Here is a 23,245-nt window from a genome sequence, read left to right as displayed (position 1 = left end):
ATTTTCTTAATCAAATATTCCACACCAATTAGTTGACTCCGCTGCTTGTACAGAGAAGCAATCTATAGCAACTTCAGCTGCAAAGCAGAAAACTTATCTTTGTTCTGCACAGATTCTTGACCTTCGGCATCATTTGTCCCAAGGCTTGAGAAGCTCTTATCCCATTGTTTAGTATAAACATAAATGACTCTGTGCTCCTGAGATTATTAATAACTTTGTCAGATGGAATGAGGCATGCATGAGACTGCTTTCTTGACTTGAAATCATGGCAGACTCTGGTGGACAAGTGTGATCCGACAAAGATCTGCTGGTAGTTGGCTCAGGTTCAAAAGACTCTTTAAGCTCTGCAAAAAAAAATTTACTTTGTCCACCAATTGTAGGTAAGCTTACAGCATGCAATTATTTCTGTTCTTAAAACTGGTGTTGCCAGCTACATGGAGAGTGATTTCCTGCACTTGTAAGTTGATATTATGCAGTATTCCATTGTTATAAAGAATAAAAATTTGAATTTCATAAGAAGGATATACTTTATGAACTCTGGGTGATCAGAATTCGAGTCTTTTTCTGCTTGTGTCCAACTTGGATCTTTGTTTCTGCCAATGGTTCCCAGCAAATACCAGACTGGTTTCACTTCTGAAACTACTACCATGGTGGTTGGAATGAACATAATGAGGTGCTGGAAGAGCACCTCAAATAATTATAGGGTGATGGTTGGACCATCCAACCACTCTGTTTGGTGACATAGGTTTTCTGACAGCTGAGCATAAACTGGAATTTCTAGGAATTGCTCCATGGGTTCCACAAAAAGGACATGTAATGATCATTTTGTCCAATGCCAAGAATATATCATTCCCACACTAATAATTGCCTCTTGCATGGTTATAGCTACAAATAACTGATATTACTGGTGCAGTGATGCACTCACTCTAAACAATAAGAGCCAGTCATCCTAAACTCGTAGAATTAATCTTTTCTAATGAATTCTCAGAGAAACTTATACTATGAGGCTTATGTTGCAAAGAAACAGCCTGGAGTTATAAAGATGGAAACTTACTCACCACCAGCAGTCAAAAGTGACTCCCATCAGATCAACATACTATCTACAAGCCATTATAGATCCTTCGAAGTCCGAAAACTTAATTGACTACCAGCAGTCAAAAAATGGACTCCCATCAGATCAACATACTGTCCAAACCCTTCGTTTCACCTAAATAGTCTCTTCCACCCATCCCTCGGTTCCTGCCATGCCCGAATCTCTTCTAAACCACTTCACCCAAAGCCAACATCTTCTAAGTTTATTCAAGACTTGCATAGACTGGTTAAAGAGATGCAGATGGTTTGGAAAAACAAAAGAAACAATCGACTCATTTGAGAACATGTGGAATGGCAATGTGAAGCCTGATCAGTTGACATTTATTAGTTATCGAATACAAAGAGTGAAGTCCATCAATTCAGACCCTACCATGCTCCTAAAAGCCCAGTGTTTGCATAAAAGGAAGTGTGTCCCAAGGGATCCAGAGACGTACCAAGAACATGCAGCCCGAAGACCTCTTAGCTGCATCATCAAATTCCATCTTCCCTGTTCAAGTTACAGTCGAAAAGTTCTTCCTGTAGTCAAAACTGATACCAAGGATGTCAGTTCAAACAACCTAGCAGAAGATACAAATTAATCACAAAATCCCAGCTAGGAACACCCTGTTTAATATGTCCACTAAGCTACTGCAAAAATAAAACAAAAGTATGTTTTGAAGATTGTCCGACATACTGCACATCCAAAATGGCAATTGCTAAAGGCCTTTAAAAGCTGTCATTCCGGAATGCATCAAGAACAGCTATCACTGAGTATGCAATCAGTACTAGAAGACATAGATGTGTTTTGAAAAAGAATTCAGCATTCCACTGGAATGGCATGCCGAAAAACAACAACCATATCTATGCAATGACCTGAGGATAACATGATCAATTGACCAGTTACATCAAACAAAGAAAAATAAATTATTATCTAAGCTATGACTTGAGAATCACCTTATCTACCAACCAATTACAACAAGGAAAAATTAAATAAACAGAATTTCAGAACATTAAAACTCGACATTACATTTCCATGGTGTCACGACGAGCTACAATCCAACAACCTTTGGAAGGACCACTGCCATTGATGTGTGGCCCATGTATCAGTTTCAGGAACCCTGCATTATCGCATGCAGCTTTGACATCGTGTTAAATCTTACAAAGAACCATGTAAAAACATGAGAACATTCCATGTCTGATTGCATAGGATACTTGATGGAATGTCTTAGCTAAAACTTCTCAGCAGAATAATCACACTATTGAAGTGTCAGGTATCATTTCAAAGCTTACCACCAAGAAGTTATTCTTAATTGAAACATCAACCACCAAGGATGCAAGTCACTAGCTCGATGCTCGGCAGATCAGTAACATCACAAGAAAGAGTCACCCGAAACTGTAGCTCAAATGATAAAAGAGTGCCTTCTGACTGCAGAAATTAACAACAACATTTAGTCAATTACAAATTTGAACGTAAGAGAGCCATCAATAAAGAAACAAAAAACAAATATTTTGAATGAAATTCTTGCCTAGGATGCACTACAGATTTGAAAAATCCAAATTGATGGTTTAGGTTTAAATGCTCTTAACAGTGATGATTAGGTGTTGCATCCAAATTAGGCTATTGAGAATGAGATTAAATTATAGATTCAGAAACAAGAGATGACTGATGGTTCAGGAAATTAAACCAACATATTACATAACTAAGTAATTTGCAATTTCATACACCCATTTTACTATTAACATTTCCTTTAAGTGATTATCTTCCACTTCAGCAACCTTCTCATGGAACTCTTTAGAACTGACTTGTTGCAACCATGCTTAGCAATTAAATAAAATTGATTCATAAAACAGGAATCAGGCATAGCTTATTCAATTACTATTGGGTTGGCTCTAGTAGGCAAGTGCTGCCATGGATAGTGCATGAGGCAAGTCACAATATAGAGCAACAGCTAGACCATGTAACTCACATGTCAGAAACCAGGAGACAATTTTGTGCTATGTGTTAGGTCTTGGTGAGGATGACAAGCTTTTGTGCGGAAGAGATTGTAATCCCCCAATTCGTCCCACATTAGAACTAAAAGATGGGCTACGCTGGTATTCAATGATTGATGGATTTCCAACTTGTAACATGGGCTTAAGCATTTGAAGCGACCACGTTGCTAAAGGCTTGTTCATATAGCGATAGCATTAATAACAAAATATGGATCACCCTAGTCATCCACATATCCTAGTCAATCGTAAAGCTGCAAAGAGAAAATCTAAAGTGAAGTTTCCTTGATAAGTTTCTTGAGTTAATCTAGTTAGAGTGGTCTAAACTATTCTCGAGAAGCCCGACCTTCTCCACAATCGTAAGTATTTGCATACAAAGAGAAGCATAAATTCTTGTAGAAACAAAATAAATATGCATTTCCATGCCCTAGACACAATTAATATGTTGCTAGCCAAATTACAATTACCTGTAGATGAGTTAAACTAAGAATAACTTCCCAGAGTTTCTGAATCTTCATTGTTCCTCTTATGAGAACCAAGTAGTTGAAAAGAATACTCTCCCTAAAAAAGTACAAAATCATGATGACACATATATTGACTAACTTGGAAGAGAATTAAATTACTTTGCTTGAAGTTTGTGGCATGGACTATTGCTTAAAAATCCAGGACATATGAATTAACAAACTCGATAATTTATGACTTTGAATGAAGCTTGTGGCTCAGAGAATCGCTTAGAGGTATAGGCTACTATCTAATTATAGGTCAAATCAGCTGCCTGGAATCACAGGCTATTTGACAACTATGTTTCAGATGCTGCGAGACAAAGGTTCTATGTAATGGAGAAACAAACTAACATTTCTAAAGAAATATGAATATAATCTCTAATCCTTGAGCAGGGTGATGAGATTATGGAATAGATGTGCCTTGATTGTTAAAATCACAAAAAAATACACTGCAGAACGAGAAACTCAAACTACTTGTAATTTCTTCGTATGATCAGGAATTAGTATAAAATTATACCCAAATTGAAGTCTTGATCGGTAAGTGTATTGGCTACCAAAGGATCACATGAGTAACATAGACAATTATCCATAGATAGAGGGGGCAAAATTGCTTACTTCAGTCCCATGAATCCTCAGCAAGAAGTATCTTGGACTTGGAGTAGCAGCAGCAACTAAAACACATGCTTGACAGCCCAAGAGAGATGGTGCCGAAAAAGTTGCACAAGACACCTAACTCATTCGTGAGATCGCCGGTGCCTCTTTGAATGTTCGACCTCCTGCAGCTTGCTGTGAGCCATAGATGATCTTCCTCTGTCCCTGCCATCATCGCGCTCTGGCTTGCGATCTCTACGCCTATAGTGATCACCATGTCTGTCTCTGTCATCTCGATGCCTATCACCTTCCCAATTAAGTTCCCGCACTCTTTCCCTATCTCTCTCCCTCCCCCCTTTCCCTTTTCCGCTCTCGGTCCCTCGTTATCTCTCATGGTATCTCTTTCCCTCTCATCACGTTGTCTTCTCTCTGACCAGACCTGTCCAGGACCCGCATCTTTCTCCTTTTCACGCCTTCTCTTTGGAGAACCATGATGATCCCTTTCAGCCATCCTCTTATTCCCATGGCTCCCTTCTCATGCTGCCGATCGGAGGTCGCATCCTCCCCATTGCTCGACTGCTCTTCACCTCCCCATCCAGCCATGTTGGGATCAGACCACATCCCATTGCCACCAGGTGCCAATCCCCGCCAAAAGAAAGTTGGGTTGATATGAGGAGCCACAACAGGAGGGAACGAAGGCACCTGCAGGGAAACCTTCAAAACCAGGACCCATCCTCCCCATTGCTGCCCCAAAGCCCATCGAGTCGCAAACCCTTGACCAAACATAACTCCAGGATGCAACACAGGTGGTGGTGGGGCAACAATCCCACCATTGCCCATGATACCCCTTCCATTGACAGTACCCATCCTGTTTCTCATATTACCCATCGACCCTCGGTTCCATGTCCCGTCGCCTCTTTCCCAATTTCCACCACCACCACCTCCACCGCCTCCACGTCCGAAATTGCTGCTTCCTCTATTCTTCTGGGTGAGTGCCGGCTGCTGGGACTGAGCCATCACCTGCTGGTTCTTGTTCATTTGGTTCTCACCCATTCGCTGAATCGTGTCTGGTGAAGCTAAAGCCACCAAGCAAGGCCTTCCATCAAACAGGTGCCCATTCATACCCTCCTTGCAGGCTGCTGCAGCCATTGGATCGTAGAAGTCAACCTGACAGTGTCCCTTTGATTTCCCACTGACCGAAAAACTTCACTTCTTTAACCTGTCCATACTTGCATAGCTCCGCCTCAAGCTCTGCATCAGTTGTCCATCATTGATGTTCGCCGACGAATAGAGTAGTCCCACCAACTACTCATCCGGCTTCACCATTCCAACCCGTGTCCGGTCCGCCATTAGCGTTACCTGCAGCCGCAACTTTGCCACCACCACCTCCCTGCTTCTGGAAGCCCTCGTTCCCAATTCCACCTCCTTGCCTCTGCAAACACTAGTTTGAGAAGTCATTGTTCCCATTATGGCTCTGGATCTGACCAATGCTACCAGGAGCCTGACCCAGGCCAGTCCTAGCTGCACCCTCCGCCACTGGAATCGGCAGCGAAGGTGGCGACTCGACGCCTTCTCTGAATCGCGGATCCTGCGTGATCCCCGGGATCTGGACCATCTCCGTCTCTGCCACCGCCAGGGCAGGCACCCACTGGCACGGCTGCGGTGGTTGGTTTTCTCCCCTCCGTTCGTCCCCGGCCTGAATACCCCTCACCTGGTCGCGATCGTGGAAGGCCTGGTGGAACCCGTAGTCGTCGTCCTCCCTATAGAACTGGCCAAGATCGCTTCGTTCCGGTGGAACCCTCCACGTGCTCGGCCGCCGTCGAGGCCATCGCCACCGTCAATCATTCGGTAGGAGGAGGAACTCGAAAGAACGAACGAAGAAGCCGGTATGGTTAAATAGATAGGGTTGCATTAAGAGTTCGGATTAGTTTAACTAGACTGCTCCGTTATTTTCATCGTCTCTTCAAACCGTCCATATTTGGATGATGTAGTCCAGATTTGGGATTTGCCCATCAGAGTTGGATAGTTAAAAGGTGTCGCAGATCATTCATGGACGTTGCACTTCCGGGGACCGAATCGCGACTGAAGCGGACGATTAGCCGTCAGGGTAGCCGTTGATTGATTTGTCGCACGTGCTGAATTTAACAAATATATTTATATCAATAAAAATTGGAGTACAAATAAATAAATAAATATATATATATATATATATGTATATGAATATATATTTGTACATATATATATATATATATGTATTTATATATGTATATATATTCATGTATGTATATATATGTATATATACATATACATATGTATATACATGTATATATAGATATATATATATATATATACATATATATATATATATATATATACATATATATGTATAGTAGAATGGTGCTGGCGCTGGGAGAGTTGGAAGCAACGCTATGGCTCTTGCTCTGTCCTTGCCCATCACCACGTGCGACTCCTTTCTGCTCCTCCAACCCTCGCGCACTAGTAAACAGTCCAACACCCACCGTCCTTCCCTCGCCACCTCCCCCTGCTCTCCTCTTCTCCTCTCCGCCAACACCCCAGCTTCCGGTCGTAGCAGAAGAAGGAAAGTGACGCGAAGCAAACGCTGCCTTCATCTATCGAGTAACCAACGACCTATTCTCTTTCTTCCCCTCTCTATATCTGTAGCTTTCGACTGCGGGTGTTCTGCCGGTTGGTCTCATCTTGCACATCACATGTTTGTCAAAATGCCTAAGCGTTTAGCGATAGCCTCGTTGGGTTATCATTCATGTTTTCTACTTTGGTCATCGATAACATGTTGTTCCGATGAAAAATGTATGACAATCCTTATGCGAAGCTTACATGGAAGATCTGCTGCATGTTGAGCTCTCTTATCGTGTGTAATTGTTATTTTCCTTTTGGATCAAGCTTATGGCTTTGGGGACAATGGGGGTTGGGTTTTATCCATTCATTGGCATGGTATACCACCTTTCACTATGTTTGTTTTTGCTGTTGGATTGATTATTTCGTATGGTACATATGACTGAAAGTTCAAAACTTCAGACTGCGTGGCAAGTGATGTTGGTGTTGCTAATCTGGAGGAGCAAGCTGAAGTTGAAGTTGCAGAAGGGTATACGATGACACAGTTCTGTGACAAAATGATCGAGTTCTTCATGCATGAGAAACCACAAACAAAGGATTGGAGGAAGTTCTTGGTGTTCAGGGATGATTGGAAGAAGTATAAGGAGAACTTCTTCAATAGATGTCAGGTGCGTGCGGACACCGAGGATGATCCAGTTATGAAGCAGAAGTTGGTCGGACTTGCAAGGAAAATGAAGAAAGTACACCACTCTTCTCCTCTCTTATGTATGTTTCATATTTGATTACCTTGAAGCTTGAAGCTAGCAATTCCATCCCCAATACAATAAGCAAAATCCACCTTAACTGCAAATGTTGGTAACTAAGAAATCACCATATGTTTGCTAATATGGAGTGTTCTTTCAATTGCAGATAGATGATGAAATAGAGAAGCACATGGAACTTCTGATGGAGATCCAGGAAAATCCCCTGGACATTGATGCAGTTGTTGCAAGAAGGCGGAAGGAATTCACCAGCGACTTTTTCCGTCACCTCAATATATTACAAGATGCACTTGATAGCCTAAATGACCGGGATGGTAGATAAATCTGCATCATCAGTTATCTGTTCATGCTCTGAACGTTATTTACTTGCATTCCAACTTTTATTACAATTAGTGATTTCTTTTCCCTTTTGTCTCTATTGGACTAGTGTATATTTGCAAAACTGACTTGCACGTGCTTTTTTCAACATATGTGTGTATATATATATGTGTATATATATATGTATATATATGTATATATATATATATAAATATATACATGTATATATATATATATATATATATATATATATAAAAGTACGTATACATATATGTATATAGATACACACACACACACACACACATATATATATATCATTGTCTAGATTGTTGTTTCTCATGGTCATAGAATCTTCTCTGTCTTTCTTTTTTTTGTGACAATTGCATCTGTTTTGTTTCAAATTCTACTGCTTGCCTGAAGGAGAAACTTTGTGCATGCTGGTTTCAGGCAAGCTGGTTGCATCTATTTCTTTATAAATAAATGCATGATTGACATACCATTTGTCTGGTTGATATGCAACTGAGTTTGTTTTGACTGATCTTTCTTTCCATACACTGTTTTGTTAATAGTTTCTTCTTATGTGATGTGCTCCCTATGAACTTGAACTTCCACATTTAATGTCTCTTAAGATGTGCTTCTTGAGCAGGAATAGCAAGGCTTGGAGCTAGATGCTTGTCTGCAGTACGTGCATATGACAATGCAATTGAACAATTGGAGACACTAGATGTGGCTCAGTCAAAGTTTGATGATATTCTAAATTCCCCTTCCTTGGATGAAGCATGTGAAAAGATTAAGAGGCTTGCCAAGTCAAAGGAACTTGACTCATCCTTGATTCTTCTGATATATAGATCTTGGGCAGCAGCAAAAGAATCTACAAGTATGAGGAGTGAGGTGACACTTTGACATTTTAATTGGCTTAGATGTTATTTGGTTTTAACCTTTTGAAATAAAGTGATATTGTGTCTTAGAATATCACTGAAGTTGTATCTTCTGCTCACCAAAGAAGGGCAGAAAATATGCATGCCAGTCTTTTGTAACTTTCTGTTATTAGCATCATATGTCTTGAGTATGAATATTTGGGTCATAGAAATTGTTGAACCCTGCAGGTTAAAGACATAATGTATCACATATATATGACAACAAAGAGAAGCCTCAAAAGCATTGCACCACCTGAGATAAAGCTACTGAAGTATTTGTTGAACATAACAGATCCTGAAGAACGGTTTTCAGCACTTGCTACTGCTTTCTCTCCAGGGGACAACCATGATAACAAGGATTCTAATGCTCTGTACACGTAAGCCATTGTTCTCTTTTTAACGTCCTCATGATTATTTGATCTCCCACATTATTTGTTTTCGAAGTCAAATGGAAAATTGCTTCCCAAATAACATAAGAACTCCGGGTGTAGAACACCATCTGATTGCTCAGATTGGGTGAACCAATTTAATATTTGACTGATTGACAGCCAATTGATGCAAAAGTTAACTAAAAAATTTGCCATGCTCACATATGTTATCCTACCTAAATTTAGTAGATTGTTAATTCTTCAAACATGTTCCAGATAAATGTTAATGATGCACCATTATCTTAGTATTTTCTGTGGCACCTGTCATGCTTTTAGTTCTAGGTACAATGTTCTGAAAAATGCTTATGTCAGTAAACTGAATCATAACTTTAAAATGCTCCCTCTCTCCCTCCTCTCGCTCCTTTGTCCTTGATCTAAGCATGAAGCCAAGCTTTCCTTATTGCCTGAACTACTTTTCCTGTTTTTCTTCTCAGAACTCCTAAGGAGCTGCATAAGTGGATTAAGATAATGCTTGATGCTTACCATCTGAACAAAGAGGAGACTGACCTGATGGAAGCAAGACGAATGGGTGATCCAGTGGTAATCCAAAGACTTTTCATTTTAAAGGAAACAATTGAGGAAGAATACATGAAGCAACTTTCGGAGAAAGAAGACCAAGAAGCAAAAGAGTGAAACTTATGTATCTGTGTCTCCATATCATTTCCAAATCAACACAGGATCTCAACCAAGAAATAGCTCAATAGTTAGTTTTGGCTTTGGTTTGTTGCCAAGTTGGATATTCCAAATCCAGAATATGGCTCTAAATGTTGCACAGCTCTTTTCTACTATGAAAGAATGCAAGAGAAGTGATGATGGGGCGATTGGTCAGATGCTGTCACCCCGATGATAACTGTAGAGTTAAATCCGAGATGTTCGAGCAGAGAGCCTTATCAGTTGACCTTCAGTCAGAAATGAAATAATAGATAGCTCACATATTTTGATTTATATAATCAATCTTATGTTTTGTGTGGTACATTCAGTTTGTAGCATTGATGTGTAAGGTGATAGTACTTACGTTTTGATTTTGATATTAACAGTCGTACAGTTTATAGGACAATGATTGCAGGTGGTTCTTCGTGCGCAGAATTTGTTTTTGTTTTTAGTTTATATTTCATCGTCCAAAGTTTAAATTCCATAAAAATAAGGAAGATCCTCATTCGGTCTTTCAGTAGGTATAGTCCGTCCCATTGAACATAGATAGACATGTAATAGAGACATGTAATAGAGAGGCCCTCTTGATTTTCGACGATTATCATTTCTCTTAGGTTTTAATCTGATTGAGATTTAATCCCGTTTTGATACTAATTATTAAGATCAAGAATACTAAGAGAGGTGGGGGGTGAATTAGTACAATAAAAAACTTTTGATAATTAAAACTGTGTTCGCACGATAAAAATAATTTCGATGCGAAAGTCAATTCGAAAAGTTTTTCAATTCAAGATATAGTGAAGTACAGTTGAAGTAAAACAACGGAGAAGTGTAGAATGTAAATGCAAACCGAAATTTAGAATGGTTCAATCAATCTTGACCTAAATCCATTTTAATTCGCCAATTGTTATATAGTAGTTTGCGATGTTCACGTAGAATGATCGATATGGTGCAAAGCTGATTCCTGCGCGTCAGATCTATCATTTGAGCCGCGCAAAGCTCAAAATGGACCAAACCTAAACCAAACCGGGTTGACCCAGATCGGAACTTAATGAACCGCTTTTACTGTGACGCCATCTAGTTAACGACGGGTACTGTTCCGTTCCGTTAGTCCGACCACGTCATCCCTAACGTCACGGCGCCAACCAAACAATTGGAATCCGCTCCGTCGCCGTCGGTCTTAACGGCGCCCTTAGCAGCTCACCAACACTAAGCTAATTAAAATAAGCAACTCTTTTGCATATTAGTCCTCGCATACTTTTTTAGAACACAAAACCTCGCAATCTCGTTATTTTATATCATTTCTGCCGGCTCTCGTTCCTTCCGCCTCCCTTTGCTCCGTAGCGAGGGGAACAATGTCGGTAAGAATCGATATCCTCTCGTTTCTTTCTCGATTTGAAGTTGCTAATCTGGGTTCTTGGTTGCTACTTTGATCGATTGTGGTTCTGTTTGGCTGATCTTGTGGCGATTGATGTGGTCTGGTAGAGCGTGATCGATTGTGGTGTGTGATTGTCGCGATTTCTTGGCTTTCTTGATACCGTTTTGGACGCTTTTGTATCTCGTTCTCTCTTTCTCTCTCTTGTGATCGGTTCGATTGAGCGGAATAAATAATCTTTCCCGTTCGTGTCTACGGGATCAGATTGCTATGCTCTTTACGAAGATTTCCCGATACTTATCATGGATGCTGTTACGAACTCGAATATTATTATTGTTGACCCAAAATAACAGTAAATTTCATGGTCATGCTAATGTGTGCAATCGCTTTTTCTTTCAAATTTATGTATTTTTTTTAGAAATCTATGGGTTTTTCTCTGTTTTTTGGGGGGGATTTTATCTATTTGAGAAACTTCATTTAGACTACTTTTCCTGCTTTGTTCATGCCGAAATTCCACTTCCCGTGAGGTGAAAATTGTCGTGCTTTTTTCTTTCTGTACATGTAGTAGGCTTGTGGTAAAGAAACGTCTACGAGTTCAAACACAAAAGCATGACTTGGGTAGTAGTTTTATTCTGTTTGAGGCTAAAGGGGTTTGAAGATGGGTTTAATGACGATCTCAATATTTTCTGTAGATATTATCTTGCTATCGAGTTTCTATATATTCTTTCTTGGATACAAGGCCCAGCTACTTCTATAAACTTAGAGCTTCCACGATAAAGGGAGAGATGACTCTGAGTCTTCTCTTCTTTAACTTCAATTTTGAACCTTCAGTTTTGGTTTTGCAAAATTTAACAACATATTGGTGGTATTTATCGGTGGCAGACAATGATCGTGTTCCACCTTTCAGCATTTTATGCTGTCCATTACTGAGATACACCATTCACTAAGTCAAATGTTGATATGTTATGCTAACTTTTATTGTTGAAAAGAAAGATTGTGTGTTCATCTTTGGCTCTGGCTTCTGGTCATACAGAGTAGCAGGTTCTTGTATCATACATGCATGCTATATAAATGAAAGATTTTTAGGTACGAACCACGAAATTCTTATGATCTTAGCTCTAAACTAGTTTAGCTTGTTAAGAATAGCAAAGAAAAGCCAGCTCCATTAGAATTTTGTTACATACCAGTTCAGTTATGGAAGATGTGACGTGGTAGTTAGAGGCTTTGAGCCTTGATGTTATACTAGAGGAAGCATGGAGATTAGCTGAAATAAAAGATATAATAATTTTTTGGTCTCGTTTGTTTGGAGGAAGAATGGAAATCGACACAAGATGTAAGCATCAAGGATCAGAAAAATTACATGTATTAAGGATTTTTTCTGATATCCCAAGGCAAAATCCTGTTTTAAGGTGATCATTTGGGGTCCTCTAGTAATCATGATTGTGATCCTAAACAGATTTGTCCCTCTTTGCATTTTTCTCTTGAATCATATCTACTGAAATCAAAAAGTGTATTAAGATGGACAAAAGCCAATGAACTGAAGCTACATTACAGATGAAGCAGCAAACTTGCATCAGATGGCACACGCAGGGCACCCATAATCATCCGCATGGATTAAGCATTATAGGTATCAAGATGAGATGTTAGATGAGTTAATTCAAGTTTATATCAGGCTAGCGATTTATTATATGTTACCGATGATTGGAGAAAAAGACCTAATTGTGCATAATTATGGTCATATCAATTTCTCAATGGGCACCAATCAGGCCTTGTATACTAAGCCTATCGTTTGGTTCGGTGAACACTTGATGCTTGAGTAGATTTAATAACAACACGAGATTGAAAACTTTGCTATATAGTTATCTTTATTAAATATGAAACGAAGTCCTCTTTAGTTTTGGCATACACAGAATTATGTTTCTAGAGTTGTCGATTCCATTTGTTGTGTGTATTTTTTTATGAAAATCCATCCATGTACCGCAGAACCATGTGAGTCAAGTGGCTACCTGATGTAACATAATCATGGTTCATAACCAGATTCATATGCTGCATGTAATCTTCATCGTTACTGATGAATGTGCTTTGACATCTATACCATGTTAGTTAATCCGATGACCATGCTGCTACATCTTCATTCGTATTATGAAGTTGTATGTTTTTTAACTCCTTATCCATTAGGTTTTCTGTCATCATTACTACACATGAATATGTTTTGGATTCCAGCAGGACAAGGGTCGGCCCTTACCCAAGTTCGGTGAGTAGGATGTTAACGATCCTGCTTCCGCAGAGGGATTCACCGTGATCTTCAATAAGGCTAGAGATGAGAAGAAGACAGGTAGCAATGCGCGAGAAACAGATTCTCCCGGAAAGGAGGAGACAGCTTTTAGAAACGAACCTTATGCTACCAAGCCTAGTACGGTAAGCATAAATTTTATGCATATCTATCAAGAATTCTGCAATGAGTTTGGTTGGTTATTAGCTCCGTTCCTTGTGCCATAATAGCAGACAATATTAGGGCTGAAATATATAGAAAGTAAGTTTATCAGCTCCGTGGCTGCAGAAGAAATGGTTTTGCTGCATGCAAGCATCAGCTGAAACTTGATGGCCGGGGCTTATGATTTATATAAGGTACCAGACAGACTTGTAGCGTTTGGAGTTCCTTTGGATGTTTCTATCAGAATTAGCATCACAGGGAAGACGTTCCACGGGGACTGGGGAAGGTGGAAAACCATGGCTATCGTTTCACCACTCTGTATGAAATTGCCACCGGAGGATATATCAATCATAAACTAAGCTTGCAATTTTTTTTTTATTCTATCTATTGTCCCATCATTTTATCAGTGATGCTGCTGCTTTAGTCTGCCGTGGACGTTTCTGTGGTCTTCGATTCAAGAGAGTTCTTATATTGCTTGACTATAGAGTGCTGATTTGTAGATGCCTTCTTTTGTTCCCCTTATTCTTTAGAACAGTGGCTAACATGTTTAAAATAATATTTAAAAACATTTCTTAAAAATAAAAGTTTCAAAAAATAAATGATAATTATATGTTTTGATTAAGAATATCCCAAATGAAAAGATAAAAGAGAAATAATGGGGTGAGACAAATAAGGAGAACCACGTTATGAAGAAACAATATCATCGCTTTACGCACCATCCAGAGGAGATTTTATTGGGTGTTAAAAGAGTGACACAACCATAATCCAGCAGGTCCACACTCGAACCTTATCCCCATTTTTGGCACATAAAAAGGCTACAAGAAGAACGAACACTAGTCAAGAATTCTCAGTTCCGAAGCTCTCTTTGGAGGCAAGAGAAAAGATTATTTCTGGATGATTGACTTTATTTTGATACATCTTTACCGAACAGCCCTGAGATCGCCTTCCCAGGGTCGATCTGCTTGATGAGAGACTCTCCAACCAACACCTACGATGAGAAGTTATGCAAGTCGTCATGCAATTGTACCGATGAGGAGGTAATAGAACATTCAGCAAATAGTTACACTTCCATTGTTCAGTTACGAAGTTCCCATTGTTCAAGTACAAAGTTCCTAGTCTAAGTGAAACTGATCATGCAATTGTACTGATGCAGACTACAGTTCAAACTAGATTATAACATCATTTGACCCAAAACTAGTTTAGTTGCTGACTCAGTAAAAAGCAATCAGAACTCAAATGAATTCAACCGACTACAAACAAATGTCAACCTGTCCCAGCCTTCCCGTCCAACTGGTTCTATAGCTGGCTACGGCTTTCCGTCCAACTGGTTCGCCATACCGATGTGTACCGCCCGGTACGGGCGGTACGTACCGGTCCGAGAGGCGACCGGTACGCGGACTGCCCTCTACCGGGCGGTATACCAAAAAAAGCCTGTATCGGGCGGTAACGATCGAAATTTCGACTGTTACCGCTCGGTACCATTCGGTAACGGTCGATTTCGACCGTTACCGCCCGATACCACTCGGTAACGGTCGAAATCGACCGTTACCACACTGTAGCAGTGCTACAGTGCTCCAACGGTCAAATTGACCGTTGGAGCCATTTCTCCTCCTATTTAAACTAATCTTCTCTCCCCTATTTCATTATACTCTCTTAAACTCTCTCTCAAACATTTCTTTTCTCTCATAAACTCTATAAAACATTCTCTTTCTTGTTCGGTCCAGAGACATGACAGCAACACGGACAGCAGTGCCTCAACAGATGATGGCGGTGATACCGGGCAGTCGTTGGTCTCGTCTACACAACTTGAGGGTGGTGAATGGACTGAGGAGCAATATTTTACACATGCCACTCAAGATTCAGATCATGGAACTCGACTAGGTACTGGTCAAGTTTATGCACGGAAGGGAAAGGAGAAGGGGAAGAGGAAGGCAGTGGATGAATATGAACAAATGCGACAGAGCATACATGATATAGACACAGAAAGAGACTCATCGTATTCACAACCATCGTATTATGAAGAATCATATAGGCAACAACAGTATGGTGATAGTTGGTCATCCTTCTCTGAGCAACAGCATGATACAGAACAACACCAATATATACCTCAAGAGCTGCCTCGGACAAATATGATTTATGACGATCAATCTACGATCAGTACCACATTGATGCATCAATGGCATACGTTGTATCAATACACTATGTCATGGGATCAATTTCATGATTGAGTCTAACAAACGTATCATATTGATATGTATCGGATCGAGGACCCCGATCCACCACCCGTGGAGGCCCGTCGTTCGTTTTGGTGGTAGAATTAACAATCATGTATATCTAGATATATGATTATTTAATTCATTTGAATTTTAGAGTTTATATTGTAACAAAATAGTCTAACAATTCAACTGATTTTTCTATAGATATTTCAATCTATAACGAGCTGAAATACGAACCTCAAACAAGACTACCTCAAAGCCCGAAAAAGATATGTGATGCTATTTTTACCTAATTTACATTGATTTTGCTAAACTTATACTATTACTATATTTATTTGTAACTTGAAAACTCTATCCTAACTTTTTTTTTAATTTTCAGGTATTTTCGGAGGGATAAATCGGTGAAATCAGGTGTACCGCTCGGTACACCTCGGTATACCGCTCGGTATGCCGTACCGTACCGTACCGAGCCAATGTCGAAACGCCGGTACGGTATGGTTCGGCGAACCTTGCTTCTACTATTATGGGATTGATCATAGCAAATCCAAAACATTTTCCGATAAAATTTAGAAACCCCAGAATAAGAAAAACATTGAGCCCACTCAGCTGATCAGCCCACCATGGGTTCCAAATTGCAGGCTGATTCTGAAATTGAATATTATGTACATTGGGTTATAGAGATTTTTTTTTTATGACAACTGTTGTTTTAGCTACTGGATCCACGATCAAACAGTTCTATGACTTGCAGAAGATCAAAATCATCCTCAAGTCTAATAGCAAAACACAACAATTACATGACTTATAGAGTATCCATAGAATATCATATTTCACAGCAATCAAAAGAAAAATAAGCTAACCCAAATTTGGCATATTTAGATGAAATAGTGTTAAGAGAACTTACTGCTCTAACCCCAGCACCTTGTACATATGAAATATCTTGAGGAGTAAATAAGCCTGACTCTCCAACAACCTGCGATTGAAAGTGGCATTATCCAACTGAATGCAGTATAAAGCAAATGAAAAAAATATAATCTTGAAATTCCTACTAAAATACCCAAAAGAATTAAAAATACAATCATGAACTTCCTGCTTCTCAAATAAGCTAAAATATTCAAAATCATCAGTTAATTTACTACCATAGTCATAATATCTTTGGAGACAGTCTAGCAATAAAAACAAACTAGTGACATCTAAGCAATAATTTAGAATTTGGGGTCTGAGCAGAACATCAAATTTACCTCTACAATCAAACAATAATAATGACTAGTACAAAAAGCTAACATCATGACTAAATATTTTGATGCTAATGTAAGGAAATGATTCTATTACTGCTACCAATATTACAAAGAGAAGAAAAGGCTAGTGACAGAAATTTATGAGGCTACATTGATGAAACGTTGGTTGAGATGGATCCTGCAAGTCAACAAATATGATGAGTCAGAAGAACTCCCAGTCTACATAACTTCTTGTTCTTCAGACTGGCATATTATGTCACAACTCAACTTGAATAAATTGTGCTGGAACAGTCCACAGGTTTATACAAAAACTGACACAGCAGAGTAAATAATCAAGAATTTCTAAAAATCAATTTCATTCAACAACATAAGATGCATGTAACTTCTTGTTATTCAGGCTACCATAGAACAATATATTCAACTTAAATGATTTTTCTTGAAATTATCTCACAGATATAAGCAAAAGATTGACAAGATGTAGTCAATATAGTCAAATATAATAAGTGACACATTCTAGGATTTGAGCTTAATGTTTCATCAATGATAGGCTTACTATTATGCCTCTTCGCTGGATAATTTCGCCACGCTCTCCCTCCAGAAGTTTTTTTGTGTTTGAAATGTCAACCTCAAATGTCTCTGCAAAAAGGACAAGTTGCAATTACAAGAAATCCCTTATGTCCTAAAGTAACAAATTTTTAAATTGAAGATCAATATCTTCTCTGGAACATTGATAGCAGCCCGATATTTGTGATGACAATGCAGAAATGCTCATGTTTGTCTATTCATTGTTATAATTTAACCAACCATCAGCAGAAAAAAAAAAAGGTTAATTTACAAGGCAGGGTTGCAACAATTCCTTAATGAAGCTATGTACTGTCAACTTCATTCACCAGGACCAATTGTACCCTCATTTTACCTTCAATAAAATGCTGTTTTCATTCAGAGCAAATCTTTCAGTTTATGTTTCCATTATGAAGGAAAGGCAACCTAATTTAATTCTTGTTCATCCTTTGAGATCCTTAAGCCTTGCGGCATGCACCAATGTCAAACCACTCTAATCAAAATTTTGTATCCCTTGACAACTACCTCACAATGAAGTCACCACACACCTAGGTGAGGCGAGGCGAGGCCTGAGCACCCACCTATTGGGCTGGGCAGGCGTCTTCACTCAGGCACTAGGCGAGCCAGATGGACACCTGGTTCAACTCAGGCCAGTTCGAGCCTGAGCTGAAGCAAACAATTGTATCTGGTTCAATTGAACCAATTATATGCTAAGTCAACGACCACAGAGTTTGATTGAAACCTGTCCATGCACAAGCACTAATGCAGAAACCCTTTCTCACTTCGTTTCTGCGTGGTGGTGGAGTTCCTCCCATTGGCGAATGACGACAGTAGCGGCAGCAACAGCGTCTTCCTCCAGCAGCAGCAGCAGTGGCAACGATAGCGGTGACGTCTTCCTCCGGCAGCAGCGGCAGCTTCTTCCCCTCCCTCCCAGTATATTTCTCCTCCTCCCTCCTACCTCTGCCCTGTTCACCGCAGACCTCCTAGGTTCACCACAGCCTCTTCCCTCTTCGCTCTTCCTCGTTCATTGCTGCCTTCTACCCCTTTCACCACTATCTTCTTCTGCAGTCACCACAGCCCTCCGACAGCCTCTTCCCTCTTCCCTCTTCCCCCTTCCCCCTTCCCCCTTCCCTGTTCATTACTGCCTTGTTCCCATTTCACCACTGCCTTCTTCCCCATTCACTGCAGCCCTCCTACAGCCTCTTCCCCTCCTTCTTCCCTGTTCACCGCTGCCACTTCATTGCTATTTGTCAATTTAAACTTAGAATAGCTGCCTGCTTTGCTGTTAGTCTTTGTTGCTTGTCTATATTTGTGAGAACAGCAGCTGCCTTCTGTAGTGAGCAGCAGCTGCTGCATGCTGTAGTGAATCAATAGTAAAATGTCGATTATTATTGCTATTGCTATAGTGATTAGTGCTACTTTTTAGTGTTTTGGATTGTCGTTGCAGCTTAGATGGTGACACGATTGAAGATGATGAACTGGATTTTAATGATATTTGATGTTAATCTTGTTTTATTTTATCATCGTTATTGGATATGGACAATGTCGTATGGTACTTTAAATGAATGCAAGTTTGATGTGTTATTTTTGTTTTAGTTTATTTTTATTAATAATGATATAAATTTTTTAAAATTATAATATTTGGGAGCGCATCGGGTATTTTGGGACCTAGCTCCTTTTAGCACCTAGTACTTTTGACGACACTGCTATCTCATATAGGTGAACGATAATTGCTCCTCCTACATGAGTACAAGGATGTCAGATCTATGTCCCAAGACATCCTCCAAAGGAACTTGTGTCTTTGTACAGATGTTCCAAATTAACAGAAGATGGTAATCTGAGGGGAAAAAAAAGAAAAAGTTTGTTTGCTACAAGTTCCTCTGGTGTCTTAACATGCTCATGAATAGTCAATAATGAAATATAGTTGTACTGACATCTTGGTGCTTGGTAGAGATGCACCTTCATGTTAATAAACATGAATATGCAAGCATAATATTTCTGAAATTCAAGGAGTCATACCAAGGTTACGGTTATTAATGCCAATGAGTTGAATTCCATCTATCTTCAGTACACGATCCATTTCTCTTTCATCGTGCACCTACAATTTCAAGAAGAGATTATCATATGGATCTCATTAATTCTAATGTTTAGTCAGTAAGAACAGTTTGTCTAATAGACCCAGACCAGTATACAAAAAGAAAAGCCAATTAAAAGAACTATTCATAACAATCTAAATGGACTAACTCAAGTGTTATAAGAACTCAACAGCAAGCTGCAACATAATTCAACTTAAGTCATTTTTGTTTTTAAATTTTTCTAAAGAAGATAATTGGCAACATCTTCTGCAATAGAACTCCAATGGAACTAGCACAAACTCCTAAAGGGAAACAAGATTCTGAACTGAGAAACAGAATCTTTTATGAGAGATTGATGTTTAAATCTTTCGCTAACAAAAAGAAGATGAGTATGATAATAACGGATTAATTGCTAAAAGAAGTCTAACATGTTCCAATCTAGCATATCCATTAGCATGCTAATTTGTAACATTAAATTCAACAATAGGATCATATACTTGTTCTTTTATGGAGTATATCAACTTTTTTTGCTTTAGAAGAGATTGAATTTTCATGGACAAGTAAACTAGAAGCATATCCTGAAGAAGCATGTTGCACACCTCAATAAGAGCTGCTAAACCAAGCTCCCTGCAGATCATGGTCATGTACTTGATATCAAGATCTGGTAGCACTCCAGCAATTAGAAGAACTGCATCTGCACCTTTTGAACGGGCATTGTAAATTTGCCAGGAATCAATGATGAATTCTTTGCACAGAAGAGGGCACTGCAATTACTCATTCGATTAAAGGCACACAAATAGGTCAACAAATTGTGGATCTAAAGAGCAAGTTAACAATAAATCACAAGAAACATATCTTAAAATTATATGCATTATACAAACCTCAACTCCAGCTTTTCGAACAGCTTCAAGATTTTGAAAGCTCCCCTGAATTTGTAATAAGAAAAGCCAATCAGGTGAACTGCTAAATTCCTGCTTCAGACAAAATATATAAAAGTTTGATGACAATCTCAATTGTTCACATTAGGAAGTTCACCTGAAAGTACTTTTCATCTGTCAAAATGCTCAGGCATGCTGCTCCATGTTTCTCATAAGTCTTAGCTATTTGAACCTGTCATTAACTTAAACAGCATCAAACATAGATTCATTCACCCCACAGAGGAAAAGATGTAAATACAATTGGCTGTTATGTACTTGAAGTGTCCCATATCATATGCCTAATTTTACTCAAAATATCATATTTTCGTTAAACGCTTTTTTACAGTGTAACTTTTTAAGTTGGAAACAAACAAAAAGTAAAACCATACAATCCTGTTGAATATAACAGCTGAAAAAGACAAACCATAGCCAAGGTGGTTGACTTGGAATGCAGCAGATAGAAAAATCTTTATTATTAAGTATCAACCAGATTTTGTTTCTTTTGTGTGTGTGTGTGTGTGTTGTTATGGCATAGCTAAGCTCAAAAAGCAGAGTATCCACTATTACTTAGACCTCCATAATATAAAAGTTCACAAAATCTTATAGAGTAATGGCAAAACCAATATCCTAGAGATAATCCTTTAAGTCATGATGTGATAGAAAACATGTATATGTTAGGCATCTCATTTGATAAGTGCTCTCAGAGAAATGACAAATTATGCATGTTAATGCAGAGATACAGGTAACCACTTCAAATATCTAGATGAAAACCAGTAAACATATATTCTTTTCCGACCAACATCTCATATCAACCATATATTTGTAATCATGGGAGATAAGGCCGATAGAAGAGTAGCAGTACTCACAGGATCAAAATCTTCACGCAGGACACCTTTACTCGGTGAAGCCTTTTTAACCTCCGCGATAAGAGCAGGAACACCAGTTCGTCGATAGGATTCTCTTAGAGCTCCAACAAAATCTCTAACAGGAGGAGCACCTTCAACAGCTTTCTTCAATGTTTCCAAGGGTTTTGTTTGTTTAAACTACAAAAAGAAAAGAGAGACTGAGAATTTTATTATCATTCATATGGCCACTAAACTAGACAAAGCTTGGTAATACCTGTGCAACTTCGACTTCCTTGTCCCATATTATCTGTTCCAAAATATTGCGAGGAGTATCTTTCTCATCTTTCGAACCCTCAGAAGGATGTCCAGTTCGGTGGCTTCTTCTAATCCTAATTCCCTGCTTTGCTGCTATATCATTCAGTGACATTCCACTTTCCCACTCTTGAACTTCAACAGAGTTTACAAAGTCGTCACCCTTATAAGTTAATGTGGCACGTACATCAGTAGACTTCTGCGAAAAGCAATTTAAGATGCATATGTTTTTTATTATACATCTGTACCTCATTGTATTTTGTCTTATACGACCTATTCAAGAATTCAAATGGGTCATTTTAACAATATACATGTAAAGAGCTTATGTGCGAGAACAAAGAGATGCAATGAATCAGAAAACATAGGATATCCAAACATGACAAATGTAATAAGATTTCCTACACATATTTATGGATTTGGCTCATTTAGTAGTTTAGGAACTTTCATAAACAATACTGTTTATTAATCAGAAAACTTCTTCCAAGAAAGTTGTTTAACTTTCTTGGATGACTGCTTCTCTCTTCCAAGAAAGTTGAACGAAAAGATAAATGGAAATAACAACAGAGACAATCCAACTGACGTGTCATAATTTTACAACGAAAGCACCAATAGACACTACTATACATGGAAATCATTGACAAAACCACCATAGGATGAGACAGCTAGGCGCAGTGCTTGGATAAGTGGGACACGTTGCAGAAATCATGCTAATATACGCATGGATACTTGATAGGCAACATATGCCAATAAAATTTGCAAAAAATGTTTACTTTATATAGTTCCAGGATTCATTCCTTGTCGAAAGCAGCGATGTTCGCAATTAATCCAGAAAGGACCCCGGCAGGGCAACTTGTGAATGGTTTCCATTCGGGCATTCCGACAAACGAAATAAAGCCTCTTTTAACAGCCATAAAGCTTAAAAATCAGACTCAGATTCGACCTTCATCCAAACTAAGCAGCCATTCACCACAAGCGACGAACAGGAACAGCTTTTCCGAACAATAATACCAAATAAAATGAGCAGCTTGGAATAAGAACACCTCCCCATCCTCCAGGAACCAACATACCTCTTCCGATCTCGTGCAACGGAGACGAGCCGATCGCCGCACGCCAGGCAGGAGAACCCGCGGGACCAATTCCTTCGACGAGAGATTTCGCGCAGGATTCACTGAGGTTGCGACCGGAAACAAAACCCTAACCCCATGAGAACAGCCGGCAAGGATCCCTTCCATTCCTTCTGCCGAAACGACACCGCGCGAGGCCCACCGCGGCCGGAGGGGAGACAAAGAGGGGCACGGTGAATGAGGCCAACGCGAGTGAGGATATCTCGACGGATTTGGCCATTAAATAATAGAACAAAGTTGGCGGACGTGGGCCCCGATCCCCTGTGTCGCGAAAGCCAGGGAACAGGTTTTTCTCCGACGTGGAACGAATAAAAACCCTGTTTTCTGTTT

General features: G+C 39.3%; 2 protein-coding genes, 1 long non-coding RNA gene and 1 pseudogene across 6 annotated transcripts; 2 read left to right on the top strand and 2 right to left on the bottom strand.

Annotated features, from left to right (window-relative positions):
* Positions 1-375: 375 nt before the first annotated feature.
* LOC103978121 (uncharacterized) lies at positions 376-5,769 on the bottom strand (annotated as a pseudogene).
* Positions 5,770-6,556: 787 nt separating this feature from the next.
* On the top strand, positions 6,557-10,230 carry LOC103977964 (uncharacterized protein At4g37920). Of its 2 annotated transcripts, XM_009393648.3 has the most exons (7): positions 6,557-6,791; positions 7,077-7,127; positions 7,212-7,489; positions 7,659-7,824; positions 8,475-8,719; positions 8,935-9,122; positions 9,608-10,230. In XM_009393648.3, exons 1-7 carry the CDS (start codon positions 6,584-6,586, stop codon positions 9,804-9,806), a joined length of 1,335 nt encoding a protein of 444 aa, XP_009391923.3. In that variant the 5' UTR covers positions 6,557-6,583; the 3' UTR covers positions 9,807-10,230. The 2 variants fall into 2 exon arrangements, with proteins under 2 accessions (XP_009391923.3, XP_064998620.1); XM_065142548.1 differs by lacking the exon at positions 7,077-7,127.
* An 859-nt stretch (positions 10,231-11,089) lies between these two features.
* LOC135633473 (uncharacterized) lies at positions 11,090-14,008 on the top strand. Its single transcript, XR_010495028.1, has 3 exons — positions 11,090-11,182; positions 13,420-13,614; positions 13,757-14,008. It is a non-coding gene; the product is annotated as an uncharacterized LOC135633473 (long non-coding RNA).
* A 325-nt stretch (positions 14,009-14,333) lies between these two features.
* On the bottom strand, positions 14,334-23,103 carry LOC135634242 (indole-3-glycerol phosphate synthase, chloroplastic-like). 3 transcript variants are annotated; one of them, XM_065144582.1, is made up of 10 exons: positions 22,859-23,103; positions 21,754-21,990; positions 21,501-21,677; positions 20,753-20,827; positions 20,599-20,643; positions 20,317-20,481; positions 19,662-19,740; positions 17,635-17,717; positions 16,748-16,816; positions 14,334-14,618 (listed from the first exon to the last, which is right to left on the bottom strand). In XM_065144582.1, exons 1-10 carry the CDS (start codon positions 23,021-23,023, stop codon positions 14,535-14,537), a joined length of 1,179 nt encoding a protein of 392 aa, XP_065000654.1. In that variant the 5' UTR covers positions 23,024-23,103; the 3' UTR covers positions 14,334-14,534. The 3 variants fall into 3 exon arrangements, 2 of the variants coding, with proteins under 2 accessions (XP_065000654.1, XP_065000655.1); XM_065144583.1 differs by having other exon boundaries at positions 21,754-21,954; positions 22,859-23,102; XR_010495274.1 differs by lacking the exon at positions 19,662-19,740 and having other exon boundaries at positions 14,542-14,618.
* Positions 23,104-23,245: the final 142 nt, after the last annotated feature.

Source organism: Musa acuminata, chromosome BXJ3-3 (genome assembly GCF_036884655.1).
Source record: "Musa acuminata AAA Group cultivar baxijiao chromosome BXJ3-3, Cavendish_Baxijiao_AAA, whole genome shotgun sequence".
Taxonomy (NCBI): Eukaryota; Viridiplantae; Streptophyta; class Magnoliopsida; order Zingiberales; family Musaceae; genus Musa; species Musa acuminata.
The sequence above is the reverse complement of the archived record's forward strand: the minus strand, read 5'-3'. Positions and strand labels throughout refer to the sequence as shown.

Bases quoted from the DNA above. Each gene is read 5' to 3' on its own strand.
- LOC135634242 (XM_065144582.1), bottom strand. From the start codon at position 23,023: ATGGAAGGGATCCTTGCCGGCTGTTCTCATGGGGTTAGGGTTTTGTTT. The intron at 16,817-17,634 runs GTAAGCCTATCA...TTTCAATCGCAG, and splicing joins TCCAGCGAAGAGGCATAATA to GTTGTTGGAGAGTCAGGCTT. The intron at 14,619-16,747 runs GTAAGTTCTCTT...TTCTCATCGTAG, and splicing joins AAGGTGCTGGGGTTAGAGCA to GTGTTGGTTGGAGAGTCTCT.
- LOC103977964 (XM_009393648.3), top strand. From the start codon at position 6,584: ATGGCTCTTGCTCTGTCCTTGCCCATCACCACGTGCGACTCCTTTCTG. The intron at 7,825-8,474 runs GTAGATAAATCT...CTTCTTGAGCAG, and splicing joins TAGCCTAAATGACCGGGATG to GAATAGCAAGGCTTGGAGCT. The intron at 8,720-8,934 runs GTGACACTTTGA...TGAACCCTGCAG, and splicing joins CTACAAGTATGAGGAGTGAG to GTTAAAGACATAATGTATCA.